At 37.2% G+C, this 20,430-nt stretch overlaps 1 protein-coding gene across 1 annotated transcript in view; it reads left to right on the top strand.

The window, feature by feature from the left end:
- Positions 1 to 1,175: 1,175 nt before the first annotated feature.
- Positions 1,176 to 20,430, top strand: part of LOC130681092 (ENTH domain-containing protein 1-like) — a 97,116-nt gene continuing 77,861 nt past the window's right edge. Inside the window, 3 exon segments of the mRNA XM_057493271.1 lie at positions 1,176 to 1,386; positions 1,596 to 1,746; positions 17,232 to 17,474. Of these exon segments, the coding sequence (XP_057349254.1) occupies positions 1,177 to 1,386; positions 1,596 to 1,746; positions 17,232 to 17,474 (604 nt within the window). The 5' untranslated portion in view covers position 1,176.

Below are 20,430 nucleotides of genomic sequence, written 5' to 3'. Positions count from 1 at the left end.
TTGGGTCTGGCTGCTTGTCAGGGCTTGAAATCAATTTAGTGCACTCTCCTGGTGGCCGTCAGCAGCGAGTCACCAGGGAAATTGCAGACTAAGTGACCCACCTTAATAATGCAAAGTAATGAAAAAGAAGAAAGGGAAAGGTTTCGTATATACTGTGACCTGATCATTCACAAATACCATTTAAAGTTTGGGGGCTGCATGATCCCTTTTAGGTTTTCATGTGTTTTGTATCAGCCTAAATGGGCCTCTCTGTGTGTACTTGTTTTAAAATCTAACAGATACATACTGATCACTCCAGGTTTTAGGAAAATTGTTACCTGGTATGAATCATCCTATTGACATTGTTTAGTCCTAAATTTATGCTTCCTTTTCTAAAGCCAAGTAATTTAACCTTGTGCTTAAGTTTACTCGTCTTATCAGAATTAGAATATTGGTTTAGCGTACCATGAATTAGATAAGGAGTCCACAGAGGTGCAACTGCTTGTCTTAATGGTTGATGACCCCCTTACCCCCTTTTAGATGAACAAAATTAATAAAAAGGCAGAACAATTTGATCTGATTCTGATGACTTGTAATTCTAAAACGAATATAGCTGTAGTGTCACTTGGTGATTCTAAGACAATTTTCACCATCTTAATTGCTTTCAGGACATAATATTTTTATACACGACAACAAATCTTAAGTATGAGATGTCAGAGCAAGTTCCATTATCTTACACTAACTTGTCCATCGTCCAATAATTCTTTATTGTAATTTTCTTTCTAGTCAAAGAGGTTGAATGATATTTTCAGCAGCAACTTTTAGGGCTAGAAGACGACCACCTATATTTCTTTAAATAATATAGGCCAGTCCCTTATGAGAGATTTTCCCATACTGATCCTAGGAACTTTTTTATAGTACCCTCAATTCTGGCTGATGTAAGTGATGGGCTGCTTTAGAAACTAAACCTAGATTTTCAGACTGACTCAGTCTTGTATAGACATTAAATATTTAACTGACATAGTTTTTTTTGTGCTTTCCTTTGCAGGAAATCGATGCCTTGTCAGATGGAGATTAATCATTTGTATCTGCAAGCAGCAGAACTGGGGACAGATTACCTCTCAAGGGCTTTATAAACCAGTCACATAAACTATTCCTTTGTTCTCATCCCTGTTGCACTCCAAACTTGTGTTACCTATGGCGTTCAGGAGGCAAGTGAAAAACTTTGTGAAAAATTACTCAGATGCTGAAATAAAAGTCAGGGAAGCAACTTCTAATGACCCTTGGGGCCCTTCTGGTTCTCTGATGTTAGATATCAGTGACCTGACCTTCAACACGATGTATCTCTCAGAGATTATGAGTATACTATGGCAGAGACTCAATGACCATGGGAAGAACTGGCGCCATGTGGGAAGATGTAGCAGATGCCGAAGCTGTCTGGGTTAGTCTTGTCTGGATCATATTTTTTTGCCTTTTCATGTTGACAGGTGCTACTGGCTGTCAGCTGGGAGGGCCAAAATTTTCACTTGCTACTGGCCTTTCTTTACTGGGACAACTGCGACCCCTAGTGGCTTGTGTTGGGTAATTGCGTGTAGACTGGGTCTTTGTGTCTTGAGAACTGGCGCCATGTGTATAAATCTCTTACGCGAATGGATTATCTACTCAAGAATGGATCAAAGAAAGTTATTCAGCATTGCAGAGAGGGGTTCTGTAATCTTCAAACACTGAAAGATTTTCAACACATAGATGAAGCTGGAAAAGACCAAGGTAACAGTGAAAGTTTATACACAGTGTGCCAGTAGTGATTAGATCACTTTAAACCTGGAGCTGGGGAAAAGTCGCTCTTAAATGTATTAGCTGCCTCTCTTCTGGGACCGTTTCCAGTTACTCCTTTCTGTTGACTCTTGAGTGCTTTACAGAACAATTTCTTTTTTCAAAAGGACATATAAAACTAACGCACTTAGGTTCCTGATAAAGTGATACCTCATAGAAAATGAGCAAAGTGAATAAAACAGGAGGCATGGAAATTTGGTATAATAATGTCACTGTAATTCATAATTATAATTAGACTGGAATTTAGTTATAAATGTAAGGAAGTGTTTCCAAAGACTATGGAATCTTCAAAGACTAGATGGAAGTAGTTATAGAAATATAAAAAGTCAGATCATAAAATAATTTTGGGGGGGTGGAGGAGGAGGTAATTGGGGAAAGGGTATATAGAATACTGAGCTGAGATGATTCAGTAGGACCAGATATCTATCCTCCAGTGGTAAAAGAATTAGCACTTCCTCCCCATCTAATATAAGATTATAATTTGTGTTTCAAGTGAATGGTCTTATGAATCATGAGAGGAAGATAAAATTCAGTGCAGTCCTCTGTGTTAAGTATACGTTTTTTTTTAAAAAAAGGTTTTTCAGAGCTGTTTTGGGTTTACAGGAAAATTATGCAGAAAATAGAGTTCCCGCATTCCCTTTCCCGCCCACGCATGGTTTCTCCTATTGCCATCTTGCCTTAGTGCGGCACATTGTACCAACTTTGATGCGTTCTTATTAACTAAAGTCCTGAGTTTACTTAGGGTTCGCTCACTGTGTTCCACAGTCCTGGGTTTTGAAAATGTCTGTATCTACCGTTCCAGTATCATAGAGAAGAGTTTCACTGCCTTGAAAATGCCCTGTGTTCCACCTATTCACCCTTCTCCTTCTGCCCCAAACCCTTGGCAGCCGCTGAACTTTTTATTGTTTCTCTAGTTTTGCCTTTACGTCATGTTATTAGAAGGTCATATAGTTGGAATCATACAGTATGTATGATTTTTTCCAGACTGCTTTTTTTAACTTAACAATATGCACTTGAGATTCCTCCATGTACTTTTATAGCCTGAGAGCTCATTTTTTCCCACTTCCCTTTTTAAAAACAGCTTTTTGTGATATAATTCACATACCACACAATTCACCCACTTAAATGATGTAATCCTGTGGTTTGGGATATATTACTAATTTTTTAAGTTGTGATAATATATATATATGTAACATAAAATGTACCACTTTCCATGACATTAATTACATTCACAGTGTTGCACAGCCATCACCACTATTTACAAAACTTTTCATCATCCCAAAGAGAAACACTGTAACCATTAAGCAATAACTCTCTTCTAAACCTCTCGTCTACTTTCTGTCTCTATGAATGTGCCTATTCTGGGTACCTCATATAAGTGGAATCATATAGAATTTGCCCTTTTCTGTCTGGCTTATTTCATACACCTCCAGGTTCATCCATGTTATAGGATGTATCAGTACTTTATTCCTTTTAAAGCTGAATAATATTCCATTGTAAGTATGTACTATACTTTGTGTATTCATTCATCTATTGATGGATTCTTGGGTTGTCTCCACCTTTGAGTTATTGTGAATAATGCTACAGTGAATATTAGAATACAAGTATCAGTTGAGTCCCTGCTTTCAACTCTTCTGGGTGTATACTTGGGAGAGGAACTGCTGGATCATACGGCAATTCATGTTCAGCTTTCTGAGGAACCACTAACCTGTTTTCCTTAGCAGCTGCAGCATTTTACATTCCCACTAGCGGTGTAAGAGGGGCCCTATTTCTCCACATTCTTGTCAACACTTGTTATTGTCCATCTTTTGATTATATTCATCCTAGTGGATGTGGAGTTATTTCTCATTGTGGTTTTGATTTACATTTCCCTGAGGACTGATGATGTTGAGCATTTTTTCATGTCCTTTTTAGCCATTTTTATATCTTCTTTGGAGAAATGTCTGTTCAAATCCTTTGTCCATTTTTAACTGCGTTATTTTTTTTGTATCATTGAGTTTTAAAAGTTCTTTATATATTCTGGATACAAGACTTTTATCACATGATTTGCAAATATCTTCTCCCATTCTATAGGTTGTCGTTTTACTTTCTTGATTAAATTTTGATGAAGTCCAATTAATCTGTTTTTCCTTTCGTTGCTTGTGCTTTAAGTTCATATGTAAGAAATCATTGCATAATCTAAGGTCACAAAGATTTATACCTGTGTTTTCTTCCAAGAGTTTTATAGTTTTAACTCTTATATTGAGATATTGGATCTAAATCGAGTTCATTTTTGTATATGGTGTGAGGTAGAGGCCCAACCTCAATCTTTTGCATGTGGATATCTAGTTATCTACTATCCTTTTACCCTTGAATTATATTGGCATCCTTATAAAAATTGACTGACCATAGATTTGTGGGTTTATTTTTGTACTTCCAGTTCTGTTCCATTGATCTATGTCTATTCTTATATCAGTGCCATGTTATTTTGATTATTGTAGCTTTGTAGTAAGTTTTGAAATAAAGATGTGTGATAAAGTCCTTTGTTCTTTTTTCAATATTGTTTTGGCTATTCTAGGTCCCTTACATTTCTATAGCAAGTTTAGGATCAGTTTGTCAATTTCTGCCGAAAAGGCAGCTAGAATTTTGATTGAGATTGCATTGAATCTGTAGATCAATTTTGAGAATATTGCCATTTTGACAGTATCAATTTCTCCAATCCATGAACACAGAATGACTTTCCTTTTGTGTAGATCTTTCATTTCTTTCATAAATGTTTTGTAGTTTTCAGTGTACAAGTCTTTCACTTTTGTTAAATTTATTCTTAAGTATTTTATTCTCTTTGATGCTATTACAAGTGGAATTGTTTTCTTAATTTCATTTTCAGATTGTTCATTGCTATGGTATACAAATACAACTGATCAGCTGATTTTTGTATACTGATACTGTATCTTGCTACTTTGCTAAACATGTTCATTAGCTGTAATAGTTCCCTCCCCCTTTTTTTGGTAGATTCCTTAGGATTTCCTGCATGCAAGATCATATCATCTGCAAATAGGGGTAGTTTACTTAGTCCTTTCTAATCTGGAGACCTCGTTTCTTCTTCTTGCTTAATTGCTCTGGCTAAAACTTCCTGTATAATGTTGAATAGAAGTGGGGAGAGCAGATATTCTTGTCTGTTCCTGATCTTAAAAGGAAAGCTTTCAGTCTGTTACCATCAAGTATGATGTTAGGTGTGGATTTTTCATAGATGCTGTTTATCAGGTTGACAAAGTCTATTCCTAGTTTATTGAGTGTATCAGGAAAAGGTGTCGATTTTTTGTTAATTTTTCTTTTACATCTATTGAGGTAATTATGTGTTTTCTCCCCCTTTATTCTACAGATATGGTGTATTACGTTGATAAATTTCCATATGTGAACCAACCTTGCATTCCTAGCATAAATCTCACTTTGTCATGATGGCTATCCTCTCTACTTTTTAAGTGTTTATCTTAGGTCAGGTTTGAAACTTAAGGTTGAAATTGAAGAAAATATTCTTGGGTTTTGATAATGCTGTGCTTCTTAATCCAGAAATTGTAAAGGTATCAACTTCTGTGTGGATTAAATTTATTATCAAAAATTAAAATACTAATTAAAGGTTTTCATTCCTGAGAGGTTAAAAAAGACATATTTTTTTGGATAATAGTGAATGGAATATAATCATACTTGTACCTTACAGAGCAGCTATTTTATCACTGTATTAAGCACTATGGTAATTTTTTTTAAGTGGGAAAAGAGGATCAGCCCCTGGTTTAAGTGTTTATGAGATATTTTGAGAGAGAAAATAGATAGGCACACAGTTATAAGCAGACAAACTTATTCATTTATACCTTTTATATGAAAATGGCATGGTGTAGATGGACATGTTTAAAACCACTATCATAAAGGTCTTTCAGATTTCCTAACAGTTGAGATTAGAATCAAATAAGTAAATAGAAGTATACTAAGTTGGACTTTGTAAATACTCTTGGTGCCTTTGTTAGCACCAAGAAAGCAAGAAAAATGCAAGTTAGAACTGAATTGTCAACAAAAGCATAGTATATTAATTTATTTATTATGGAAGGTATATTATATTAGTTCCTGATTGATAGCATTGGCACACAATAGTAATTTATTTAATAAATACTAATTAATGAAAATTGATTCCACTGGGGGAAAATATTTATTTCATCTTCATCATTTATACATTTCTCTTTTTGCACTTATTCCCTAATGAATGTAACATATTAGCATAATAATTTAATTTATACATTAATAAATGTATATGTATTGGGGGTGGATGCAAGCACAAAAATTTGTTACCGATGGGGTGTGCAGTCAAAATAGCTTGGAAACCACTGGGTCTCAGGATATAGTCAGGCCCTGAGCATGTTACTGACCTACCTTTTCACTCTTATTTTCTTAGTTTTCAATCTAGCACGTTGCATCACCATGCATTCCTAATATATTGTTTGCTTACATAGCTCTGTGCTTGTACTTAGGATGTTTCTTCTTCCCTGTAATATTCATTCCTTGCTATTTTCAAATCCTAGTGCCGAGGACTTTTCCTCTGCACCCCCTCTCTCTTCTTTTCCTCACTGGGCAGAATTAATTGCTGCAACACTTTACTTATAATATCAGTGTTGCATTTTTTACAGTGTATTTTATCTATTATATATATACATATCTCCTTAACTAGATTCTGAGAGTTTATACCATTTGTTAACCAACTTTTTATCATGAGGCCTTGGCATATACTAGACAGTGAGTAAATTTTCATTAAATGGAAGTCATAAAGCAAGAGACTTGAGGAAAGAAATGTGATCATTGAAAAACGACTTGATAAGAACGATTCTGTTGAATCAGAGAAGCAAGCAAGCAGAGAGCAGGTCTGTACTGAGAAGTTCACGACAGAGGAGCTGTAGTGGTCCGAGTGATCTCTAGCCGGATCCTGCCTAGATAAAGGTTATCAGGAAGAGACAAAGAAAAAGGGTAAATGTAGAAGATATTCTTTTTCTAAAAAATGTGTATTTTTGCTTTCTTGATCGGTCTTAACACTTGCCATTCCTTTTGCCTGGTGTGCTTGTCCCCAGATACCTGCTTTCTCACCTCCTTCAGATCCCTGCCCGGAAAGCCTTCCTAATGAGGCCTTTTAGATGTACCGTAGTTACAGAAAAGCCGCCCGCTGCACTGTTTGCACTGCTGTGCCCTAGCCACCTTCTCTGTTTTATTTTCTTCACAGCCTTTCTTATCTGACATAGCCTATATTTTATTATTTGTTTTGTCTATCTCTTTCAGTTAGAACAAAAGTTTTATGAGGGCAGGGACACTTTCTGTCCATTTTGTCCGTATTCTGTCTCTATCATTACAATAGTGCCTATCACAGAGTACCTGCTCAGTAATTAATAATACCAATACTATAGGGGGAAAAAGTTGAGAAAACAAGTCAGAAAAAAATGGGGAAACACAGAAGAAACTTATTTTCAAATAGTATGTTAACATTTTCAAATAATTTTTTAATACACTTTTCTTCGACCTCAGTGTGTTTTTCATGACAGCCTTTGGGGTGTAGTAAATTTAAAACAATGAGTCTAATTGTTAATAAACTTCAATACATTTATTTATTACTTACTATTATTATTTACTAATTCATAATAAATGTATTATTTTCCCTGTATTTCCAGACTTTTGGGACACAGGATTGTGTTTATTGTGAAGTTTTTTTTAGGTTAACAATTAGACACTTTCTTTAAATTTAGAGGTACTTCACTTTTAACAGTGTCTAGAATCTATAGAAAAACATCATTTGAAAATTTAGCTGACATACTGTTTAAAAATAACTGTTCTGTACAACTCTTTGGACCCCCTATATTAGCAAACACATTAAATGCTGAACACTTTGCATGTATTAACTCATTTAGTCTTCACAATTACCTTTGAGATAGGTTGTGGGATCAGCCCCATTTTTCCAACGAAGAAACTAAGGTACAAAGAGGTTGAGGAATCAGTTCACACAAGTAGTTAGTGGCAGAGCCCAGATTACAATCCAGGCATTTGGCTCCAGAATCCATGTTCTTAACTTTTACAATCCTTAACATCTACAATATGTTGTTGAATGATGGAATGATGAATGACTGATGCTTTCCCCATCCTGATCATGCTGTTGTTCATGCCTCTCCTCCATCCTGTTGACATGTGTCATGTGTCCAGGTTTGACCAAGCATTTAACTACTTACAGATAGCAGGATGGAGCAGATAGGGGCTTGAGAACTGAGCTCCTCTGTTCACCAATCAGGGATAGGAAATGAGAAGTTTATCCTTTTTTGAATCTGTTTCAGAGTTATTTAGAACAAAGATAGTACGACAATTGTATACCTTATACTTTTTACTTGTTGCTCTCATGGCTAAAAAAAATCCTTACTCAAGTCTAACTAATATGATGGCCTTAGGCAAATAGCTAGATAAGAGTTGGGATGGCTGGGCCAGTTTCTTTTCAGTTTGGGCCCATTACAGGTAAGGTTCAAACTCATCAGAAAGGGTGCCATGTTCCTGCAGATGATTCAGGGTCTCCAACTGATAGTTCTAAATCTTCTTGACATTCTCAGGAAGAATGTACCATTCTCTCTGTCAGAGCACATTTATATACATGTCTGTGTCCCTTGCAAAATTGTGAATTTTTAAAGAGCAAGAACAGTGTCCCTTGCACTTAGTACATTGCCTGGGAATAGAATCACCCAAAAGACATTTGATGAATGCATAATTAATACCTTTATATTTTTACACTTTTAGCAAATTTATACCAATTAACTTTCTTTTAGGAGTATAAAAAATATAAATGTTATAGTTGACTCCTTTGATAATTATTTCCATTTCTTTACTATAAATTATTTTTTAAAGTAGATTTTTAGTGTTGACAGTGCTTTGTTATGATATAATTTATATATATATATAATGCATAGATCTTAAGTATACAGTTTGGTGCATATTGGTAAATGTGACCATCACCCATATCAAGATTAAGAACATTTCCATCATCCTAGAAAGTTCTTTCACCTCCTTTCTGGTCAATCCTCCCTCCTCTCTAGAGGCAGCTACTATTTTGATTTCTTTTACCATATACATTAGTTGCATTTGTTCTTGAAATTCATGTAAATGGAAGCATATTGTATGTATTCTTTGTTTCTGGCTCCTTTCTCTCAACATAATGTTTTGAGACTCATTCACGTTGTTACATGTATCAGTGGTGTCATTGCTATTTATTGCTGAGTCATACATATTCCATTACATTGAACAGACCGCAGTTTGCCAACCCATCTTCTGTTGATGGATATTTGGGCTGTGTATAGTTCTTAGCTATTATGAATAAAGCTGTTATGAACTTTTTTGTCTAAGTCCTTTTGAGGCCATGTGTATTAAGTTCTCCTGGGCATATACTTAGGGGTGGAACTTCTGGATTATAGGACAGGTATATATTTAACTGAAGTTTTCTAAAGTAATTTTTACCATTCATACTCCTGCAGTCAGTATTTGAGTCTGTTGTTCCACATCCTTGTCAGTACTTGTTATTTTTAAGTTAGCCATTCTGATTGGATGTGTAGTGTTTTCTTGATTTGTGCATTTCCCTATACAGTTGTTGAATGCCTTTTTCTGCATTTTTTGGCCATAGGGACTTTTAACTATTGAAGTTTCTGCCCAAATTGTAATTAAAATTTTGTTTTTCCTCATTTTAAATTTAATTTGTAGTTCTTCATAGATCCTGAATATGAGTCCTTAGTTAGATATATGTATTACAAATATTTTCTCCAAGTTTCTGCTTATCTTTTCACTTTCTTAATGTTATCTTTTGATGAAGTCCATTTTGTTTTCTGTTTTTATGGTTAATTTCTTTTGTGCCTTGTCTAAGAAACTTGATGACTGCAAGACCATGAAGGAATTCTTCTATTTTCTTTAGACATTTTATAGTTTTAGCTAGGCCTATGATTGACCTGGAATTAGGTTTTGTGTATATAATGAGGTAAAGTTCATTCTTTTCTATATGGTATCTAGTTGTTTGAGCATTACTGGATTTTAATAATAGAGCATTTCCATGTATCTCACTTGATCCTTACAACATCTTCTGAGGAATGAAGATATGTATTATCTCTCTTACAGAGATGAGGGGTGAACACTCAGATTAAGTTCTTTAAGTAACGTTGCACAGCTAATTAATGGCTAAACATGATTAAAACTCATCTATCCTCCTGTTATTTAGTTCTATTTTTTATTATACTACACAGCCTCTCCTAATTAAGCTCTTAAAAATATCCTAACAAAGTTTTATTGCACTACTAGAAGGAACTTAATTAAAATTGTCTGAAAAATACCAATTGAATGTTTCATACCATCAAATTATTTATTTACACAAATTGTGGTATTTTCTTTATAAAACCAATTCAGATTCTCAGAAACATATGCATTGTAGGTTTATGTACTATTTGATTCTCAATTAAGTCTTGAAATTGCAGTTAATTTCACTTAAATGGGCCATTTTGTATATACACACATATTTAAATTATTTTATTCTCAATTAAGTTCTTGAAATTGCAGTTGATTTCACTCAAATGGGCCATTTTGTATATACATATACACATATTTAAATTAAGGAGATATTTCTTTTAAAAGGTGCATTTTAAAAAGACAAATTTTCAGTGTTAAAAAGTTATGTTAAGCTATCTTACTGGAAGAACCAGGCATTGGTGACATTACTGCCATTTTATTTTCTGCTATCATTATCAGTCATCCAATTTAGAAAATTAGGTACCTCACATATATATCTATGGCTAATTTTGTAAAGGCTGCCTCTCTGTGTGTCCCGCAAAACTGGAGGATGACCCCTTACGGATCACCTACCTATTTGCTCACCAAAGTTTGAATGTCTTGGAGTAAGAACTAAGCCTTTTAAGCCATAGTTAAGAGATACAAATTAAAATGTAAAAGGCAAGTTCTCTGGAAGGTGTAAGACATTTATTTATATTTACCGTAGTTTATAAATTGCTAAAATCAGTTTTTTGAGAGAGAGGTTGTTTTTGATTTCAGGTTCTCAGAAGGGGAGAAAACACCAGGTATTTGGGCCATGAAAGGGTTTTGAGAGGGAGGGAGCCTGGGTAAGTAGGAAAGAAAGGAATGATTGGACATTTTAACACAACCGAAGAATCAAATAAGCCAAGATATCTGGGAAGAATAAGTACAAGAGAAGAAAAATATTTAAAAAATAAAAATTTAGTTTAGATGTGGGTTAGCCATGCTAAGGCTCTGAACACTGAATAACTAAAATTTGGGGGTATTCTTTTACAGAAGGGACTGAATGGGGGGTGGTAGGCGGCAGCTCCTGAGTAATGTGATATAGTGGCTGAGGACTGTGGGAAAAAGAATCTAGTTTTGAAGTATATGAGATTCAATTTCTTTTCTACAGCCGTCAGACAGCAGTACTCAAAATTCTCTAACCACCGAACCCAACTGATAGATGGTAGTGGATTTTGTTCATTTACAGAGAGATGGGTTAATTCATACAAGGCTGCTGAGTTCATTTATAGCTCACATGAGTAAATGTGATTTCTTGCAACAAACATTTTTATAGTCTTGATGAACAAATGAATTTCCTTGAACAAATATATATTATAGGCCTTGGGTCATGGTAAGCCCATTCTGTTACGGTTAAAAGTTGTAGTTAAAACTTTTATTACTGTGAGTTGAAACACATTCTCTCTTCATGTATTGCTTGGTTTCTGTTTTAATTTGTTCATTGATCCAGTGATTATTTAGAAACATGTTTAGCCTCCGTATATGTGTAGCCTTTTTTGTGTTCTTTGTGTAATTTATTTCCAGTTTCATACCATTGTTGTCTGAGAAGCTGCTTGATACATTTTCAATCTTTTTTAATTTATTGAGGGCATAGTTTAATTTTATGTGATCTCTTCTGGAGAACATTCCATGTACACTTGAGAAAAATGTGTATCTAGCTGCTTTTGGGTAGAATATTCTGTAAATATCTATTAAGGCCATTTGATTTAATGTGTTGTTCAGTGTCTCTGTTTCCATATTTATTTTCTAGTTGATATGTCTATTGATGTGAGTGGTATATTAAAGTCTCCTAAAATGAATGAGTTGCAGTCTATTTCCCCCTTTAACTCTGTTAGTATTTTTTTTACATATTTAGGTTCTCCTATGTTGGGTGCATAGATATTTATAATGGTTATATCCTCTTGTTGGACTGACCCCTTTTTTGTTATGTCATGTCCTTCTTTGCCTCTTCTTACTTTCTTTGTTTTGAAGTCTATTTCCTCTGATAAAGGTACTGCTACTCCTGCTTTTTTCTCCCTATTATTTGCATGTAATGTCTTTTTCCATCCCTCCACTTTTAGTCTGCTTATGTCTTTGGGTCTGAAATGAGTCTCTCGTAGGCAGCTTATAGATAGATGGTCTTGTTTATTTATCCATTCTGCCACTCTGTCTTTTGATTGGTAGACTCAGTCCATTTACATTTAAGGTAAATTTGATTGATAGGTATGTACTTATTGCCATTTTATTATTTTCTGGTTATTTTTATAGCTCTTCTCTGTTCCTTTCTTCCTCTCTTATACTCTTCTCTTATTTGATGATTTTCTTTAGTGTTGTGATTGGATTTCTTTTTTTAAAATTTTTTTGTGTATCTATCATAGGCTTTAGATTTGTGGTTACCATAGGTTCAAGGATAGCTTCCTAACTACATAACAGTCTATATTAATTTGTCGATCACTGTATTTCAAACACAGTCTAAAAGTACTACTTTATTCTTCTTTCTCCTCCACACTTTATGTATCCAGTGTCATAGTCTACATTTTTTTGTGTATCCCTTTTTTGTGTGTGTGTATACACACAAAAAATTTTGTGTATAGTTGGTTTTACTATTTTTGTTTTAATTTCATACTTACTGAGTAAGTAATTGATCTACTCCCTTTACTGTGGGTTTATTTTCACTAGTGGAAAGTATTTAGGCTTAAGGACATTTTTATTTACTGAGGTTCCTTTAACATACCTTTAATGCTAGTTTAGTGGTTATAAATTCCTTCAGCCTTTGTTTATCTGTGAAATGGTTAATCTCTCCTTCAGATTTGAATGCTAATCTTGCTGGTTAGAGGATTCTTGGTTGAAGGCCCTTCTGTTCCAATACATTAAATATTCATGCCACTCCCTCTGGCCTATAAAGTTTCTGCTAAGAAGTCTGCTGATAGCCTGATGGGGTTTCCCTTATAAGTAATTTTTTTTTTCTCTCTTTGGCTGCTTTCAGTACCCTCTCCTTATCCTTAATCTTTGCCATTTTAATTATTGTATGTCTTGGCGTTGTCTTGCTGGGGTTCTTTTTGTTAGGGGCTTTCTGTGCTTCCATGCCCTGAGTGTCTATTGCTTTCCCCAGATTGGGGAAGTTTTCAGCAATTATTGCCTCAAAGAAATCTTCTAGCCCTTTGTCTCTCTCTTCTCCTTCTGGTGCCCCTCTTTCATGTGAGTATTGTTTTGTTTGGAGTAGTCACACAGCTCTGTTAACATTCTTTCAATTCCTAGAGGTTCTTTTTTCTCTCTGTTCCTCTGCTTCGTTTTGTTCCTGTTCTTTAATATCCATCTCATTGATTGTTTCCTTTACTTGCAACAATATGTTATTCATTCCCTCCATTGTATTTTTCATTTCAGTCACTGTTCTCTTTAGCTCTGAGTAGTTCTTTTTCAGCTGTTCTCTCTCTTTTTTGAAGTCCTCCCTGAGATCTTCTGTACTTTTCTGCAGATCAGTGAGCATATTTATGACTGTAACTTTGAAATTATCAAGAAGGTTGGTGAACTGCATTTCATTTAGACCTCTTTCTGGTGTCTTGTCCTATAGTTTTGTCTGGAACATATTCCTCTGCCTCTTCATTTTGTCGGGTTTCTTTGTTTCTTCCTTTGTATCAGATGGATTTGCTATGCTTCCTGGTCTAGAGAGTAATGACTTTATGAAGAAGGCGTCCTGTGGTGCCCAGAAGCTCAAGACTATTTCCTCTCCAGTGCCTGGTTCTCCTTTGCTGTGGAGTCCCAGTTGCTGTGGGTGGGCAATGGGGGGACTGCCTTTCTGTCTGTCTGCTGGCAGTGGTCTATCTCAGTCCACTGAGGCTGGAAGTTTGCCTCAGCTGGCCCTTTGTGATCAGAGCAGTGGTTTCTGCTGGGATTGCTGTGGGCAGGGCCACCCTCTGCCTTCCCTGCAGCAATGGCAAAGCTGCTAGGTTAACAGATGGGCAGGCGGTCATGCGGCTCTGGGGCAGTCTCATGGTGGCAGTGGGATGAATGGCACCAGGTTTGACCACCTCCCTGTGAGGGAGAAGGCATGCTGGGAGCTGGCTCCTGCAGGCACCTCCCCAATTGGGCCAAGACAGGGCTGAGAAAGCTGGAAGAAATTCCCTCTGCCTGCCAGGCAGCACAGTCTGATGCTGCAGGGCCACGTGGGCTGTCACACCAGCGGTGCACAGGGAAGCGCCTCAGGGCTGAGCAGTCAGTGAGGGGGATGGAGTGTCTGGGGCTCCTGAGAATGCCTGACCTGTTGGGCCAAGAAAGGGCTGGGGAGGTATTGCCCACCTGCCCTTTCTCCTGCAGAGATCTCCATCCAAACCTCACCTGCCTGGCACCCCTCCCACTGCTGGTAAATCTTTCAAACTGCCACCTCTGTGTTGGGTTTCAGCAGGATGGTGGAGCGTGCCTGTACTCCATAAGCAGCTGGGAGTCTCAGGCTCCCAGAGTGTTCCAACTGTCCCTGGTGTCCAGCCCTGCCAATGACCAGAACCCAACGCCATATGGACCTGTGAGTCCAGAGCAGATCTCCAGGGCCAGGTGTGCAGAGTTCCTGAATACCTGTCTCCTCCCTGTTCCATTCCTCTTCCTCCCACCTGTGGGCTGGGATGGGGGAACGACTTGGGTTCTGCTCCATTGTCGCTCTGCCACTTTACCCCTCTCTGTTTGGTCCTCTCTTCACCAGGTATAGGTGGTCTGGTGACTTCAGGTTGTTTTCAGGGTTAGTTGTATTTGCTGTAATTGCTTCCTTGGTGTGTGTGGGAGATTTCCAGCTTGCCTTCCTACTCTTCCTTCTTTATTCCTCTCTGGATTTCTTTCCTATTTTCTACAAAGTGCTGTGGCCTGACCTTCCTGGTGCTGCAGATTGCTACCTCGGGGAGGAGTCCTGGTGTTTCCGGGAGAAATCCATCATTGCAGCTGGCTTTGTGCTTCATGTACCTGCTTGTCCTTTGAACTATTGCAGCTGCCCTCAAATCCCACCAATCCATGCAGACTCCAAATAGAATATTCCACATCTGTCCCATAATTCCTAGTTCTAACTTTTTCTTATTAGCGGTGTTGTAAGAAATTATTTCAGGCCAAGAAGCTTTCTAAGGCAGCTGAGCCATAAATTGGCACTCAATATCCTTCCTCATCTAGTTCCATTTGCCCTAGGTCAAGGAGAAAATTGAGACTTTTTGGAAAGTTACTTCTTTATCATCTGTTCATTCACTCAGTTAGTATTTATTGAGCATCTCTTATGTGCCAGTCATTCTCCCAGACACTGAAGGTACCAGGTGAATGAGATTCTCTGTCCTCATGGAGCTTGTATTCTAGGTGAGGAAACCAACAGTAAACAAGAAAACAAACAAATGTATAATCCAGTATTAGGCAGTCATACATACTGAGGTGAAAAATAAAGCAGGGTAAGGGAACAGACAGGGATGAGGTGAGGCTATTTTAGAGAAGGTGGACAGAAGGAAGGCTTCTCTGAGGAGGTGACATTTGCATAGAGACCTGAAGGAATCAGGAATCTAGGCATGTGAAGAGTCCCTGGCAGAAGCACCAGCCAGCACATGGCTCTAAGGAGATAAGAGCTTGGTGTGATTGCAGAATAAGGTGGCCACCGTGGCTGGAGTAAAGAGGGTGAGGGGGCCACTGGAAAGACACCAGTCGACGAAGTTAAGAATTGGGAGACAAATCACCCTTCCCTCTCTCCCAAACCAAGCTATGTCAGTTATCCAGGGGAAGCTTGTGTCTAGCTTGTTGTTCCAAAAGGCTGATGTGACCACCAGTAGGCTTCTATCATGTGACACTGCGTGGTAACCCAAAACACTGGACTTTTTTGTTTTGCACTGCAAGCTGATCATAAGAAATCTGTAATGATACAGTTTGGAGCAGTTATAAAAAGTTTGGAAGAGAGAAATGATAAAGAAGTGAGATTAGACAAAACAACCTTGAAAAAGATGGCAACTTGAGCAAAGGTTTCAGACACTGTCCATGTCAATCCTTAATGAAATGACTGGAAGTTAGATAATGTTGGCCTCTGTCATCTAAAATATACCCTGAATTTGACCCATTTCTCATTACTCCCACTACTGGAAAATTACATTTGGAAACATTAGCACTTTAATTTGTCACACTTGAAACCCAAAATAGACATAGTACTGAATTTTTAGGGACTTTCCAGTTTACATCTGGAAGAAGGCTTGGGAAGACATGAAATGTTAATATGATTTGGTCCCAAGATGTGGAGGTTTAAGTGGTTTCCTTCATCATATCTCATGGGAGAGGGTTGAGAGTAATAATAATACCACATATTTGAATGACTCTACTTTTTTATCTGTGAATTAAACTGAATAGATGTGCTTATGGTGGTTTTCAGATAGGAAACTCGGGTCCAGACACACCACCTAATTCAGCTTGGAGTTGCACAGATGGTGAAAGACAGCATCATTGTTAGAATCTTGGTCTTAAGACTGGGCTGTGGCACTCTACTAGTGACCTCAAGTTGTGCTGTGTCAAAGAAAATCCAACTACTATCCCTTCTCTTGTCCTACCCCAATTGTGCCCCTCTCAGGTAGCGGACATGAACAGCATTGTGGGTACATAGCTGGCTGCCTACTTGCCCATCCGTCATCCAGCCATCCACCCATCTATCCTTCTCTGTATGTCTCTCTCCTCTGTCATATGTAATGGTTTATTTTCCCCTCTGCTTTACAGATTTGAATCATAGTGTACATTTTCCTTTAAATCTTTAGCCGTGTGTCATTGTCATACGTCTAGGTCATTACATCCAGGACTAATTCATTCCTCCTCTTTGTATGCCTATATTTGATTTATTGCAAAGTATGTATTGCTTTTAGAAGGAAAGCCCAATAGCATATTTAAAGTGGAAAATGTAATGCTATGTATGATAGAATTTTTTACTTCTTAAAGTGTAAGAAAAGGAGAATACTGGCAATTACAGTGAAACTCAGGCTTCCCCCACATTTGCTACAGCTTTTGTCAGTTCGCTTACGTTTTCATTTTTTTCCTAATTTTCTTTAGCATAACAATTGATTGTAGCCTTAATAAATATTTTCTTTCATAAGCAAATTCAATGTATTTTTCAGGTTATCAGATGCGGCAAAAGTCAAAGCAAGTCATAACATTGCTGATGGATGACCAGTCGCTGCGTAAAGACAGGGAAGCAGCGCATCGGACCAGACAGCGAACCTCCTGCTCCGCGACGCGTCCTCAGGCGTTACCCGGTGCGGGCCACTCACCCGCAGCACGTGCTTCTGCCCACACACCGGGGACCGCTGCCTCGGGGAGGAGTTGTGAGCTTCTTAAAGTTGCAAGGCTCCATCATAAAAGTGCGTATAATGAACATTGCCCTAAACTGCAATAGGTATCATTTAAGAACAACTAAAAAATACAAAACATTAGGTTTTAGTACTGAGTATTAATGCTATATGAATACTACAATTACTGTACTAGACATCATACTGTAGAGAATGTAAAGATGAAGAATAATATTCGGTAGAAAATTTTCTGACTATTTTTTGCATGCAGTTGTCTGTGGTTGAAATGAAATATTTTTGAACTTCTAAGGTATTAAACTAGTGACTACCCTATTTGGCATCATGATTCAGTTTTAAGATTTTGATTATAACTGGAATATGAAGGAAACTTTTGTGAGACCAGGGGTCTAGGTATGTGTGCATTTGTACTGTTTGATTCCACAAATCAAGAAACTGACATTTTTTAAAAATGTGCCTCAAAATTCTGATACTGCTCTCAAACTCTTCTAGGATAATACCTTGTATTATACAATCCTTTCCTTTGCCTGAAACTTTAAACCTGGACCGCTGAATTTTTTAAAAAAGGGATTTATTTATAATGTTATAATAGAAAACAGCAAGAAAATACAATTATCTTTCCTACTAAATTTGCTGAAACATAAAGGAATGTCATTTTGATCTAACTTCTCCAGCACAGACCCTGTTGGTAAGTTATGTATAAGGAATGAACAGTTTGAGGAGGCGAAAGCATTAATGAAATGTGACATATCTGCTGTCCCTTGAAAGGAACTAAACTTTGTGCCATGAGGCAAATAGTAGGTGTGACATATAGTTAGAAGCATTTTCAGAGGCCTTTCTCCTGGCTTTATCATGTAACTCTATGGCGCAATAGCTGAAAGAGCTGTGGGTATTTGATAAGAGGAGATATTCCAAATGTCAGTTAAGGGTGGAAATTTAAAAATGCTAATAGTAGTCATATCAACACAAATGAATCCTGCTAAAAATCATTAAAATACTTCTCTGACTCGGTCAAGAGTTCTCAAAAATTCACTCAGTTTGTACTTGTATGGCCTGGGGAGATAGCAAGACAGTAAAAGAGGTGGCCATTGTAATTATAGTAGTAAATACCACCCGATGCTTCCAAAGGAGGTGGGGCTTCTCTCATTAGGGTGCCCATTCTTTTGAAATAAGTCTCCAAAAGAGACAGAGACCCATTCTGTATTTTTCTCACGGAAGCCTTAAATTCAACCCTGTACTAAAAAAGATTAACAGAGTAACCAATGACGACTCATCCAGAGTTTCTTCACCCGTTTTGCTGCCTCTGTTACCTTTCTTGGTCTTCCTTCTTCCATTTCTTTTCTGTCTTCTTTTCCCTTTCATTATAAACATGTATCTATTGAATTATTTATTTGAAATTTAGATATCTTGCAGTAATTTGGAGCTATAGCAGTGAATAAAACAAAATCCCTTCATCACGGTGCAGATATTCTAGTGACAGAAACCAATATTAGACACACAAAACAAAATAGATATAAAACATTATGTCAGATAGTGATAAGTCCCAAAGGAAAAAGCAAGCAGGGTCAGGGGACAGAGAGGGACAGGGATGGCTTTGTTTTAAGTTAGGTAGCGAGGGAAGGCTTTCTGGAGGAGGTGGGTACCTAAACAGGGACCTGAATGAAGTCAAGGAGCAGCCTGTGTGTATCTGGGGTGTTCCAGGCAGAGGGAACAGGGGTGCAAATATTCTGAAACTGGTGGAAGCTTGGCATACTAAACTGTAAATTTAGGAAATGAGTTGCTAAATCGCTTCTAAAGTAGCTCAACTTGAGCAATTTTTTAGATTTGTACAAGGAAATCTGATTTATTGCTTTATAGTACTCCTTTTTTTAAAGAACCCAAAATGATTTTTCCCAGCTTTATGACACATTTTCTTCACTAGACTGAGCTCTGAATGACTTTGGGGTGTTTTTGAAAAAATCAATATACCTTCAAGTGAAAACATTTTGCTACAATAATTTTTTTTTCATACCACAAACATGCATTGAACACCCACTCAGTATATGCCAGACACTATCCTAGGCCTGGTAAGCAAATTGGGTGTATTCCTGCTTTCATGGAGATTATATCTAGTGATGGGCTTTCAGTCTGCCTTGAAAATGATGTTCAAAAAGTTTTGATGAACAATGACATCACTGAAGTGAATCTGTAGTAAGAGTACTATTTAAAGGGAATAGTGAATGTTTGGAAGTAAAAACCAGAGTAGGTTTGTTAAAAATCTGTTATATTATTTTAAAGTTTCATTTATCATCACTATATGTACTCATGCATACTAGATATATAGACGTGTGTGTTTGTGTTCAAAAAAGAATAATGGATTATGTAAGCTTAGCAATACTAACCATTTCCATGTAGGCATTTGCATCTGAAGGTGTATTTTAAAGGAAGGAAGAAAACTGACAGTTTGGTTTAGAGGGAACAATAGGAAAATAAATTGGGGGAGCATTCTTGCTGGGCCAGGAGAAATAGCACGTGAACACATGGAGATGGGTGGATCGGTTAAGAATTGGCACAGCCACAAGTGTCATAATAGAGGCCACAAAAATGGTAGCAGTTTAAACATAATAGGAATTTCTCTCTTCTAAAAATAATCCAGAACTGGATATTCTAGGACTGACACGGCTCTCCTTGATGTCAGAGACCCAAGGCTCTGTCTAGTTGCTCCACCAAACTCAGCATGTAACTTCCACGTGATGATCCATGATTTCTGCTTGAGTTCCAGCCATCACATCGGCATTCTAGGAAGGAGAGCTTGAAAATATGAGTGCCCCTTCCCTTTAAAGAAATTTACTGAAGTTGCCTCCTAACATTTTGGCTTACATATTACTATTTGGCGCTTAGTCACGTGGACACTCCAGCTGCAAGAGCTGGCTGAGAAATGTCGTCGTTATACTGGACAGCCGTGCACCCATTTGAAAGTTAAACAGTCTATTGTGAAAAGAGAGAATAAATACAGGGGATAATATTTGCT

The sequence above is a fragment of the Manis pentadactyla genome, chromosome 15 (assembly GCF_030020395.1).
Source record: "Manis pentadactyla isolate mManPen7 chromosome 15, mManPen7.hap1, whole genome shotgun sequence".
In the NCBI taxonomy this organism is placed as follows: Eukaryota; Metazoa; Chordata; class Mammalia; order Pholidota; family Manidae; genus Manis; species Manis pentadactyla.
This window is presented reverse-complemented; position numbering and strand designations above follow the sequence as displayed.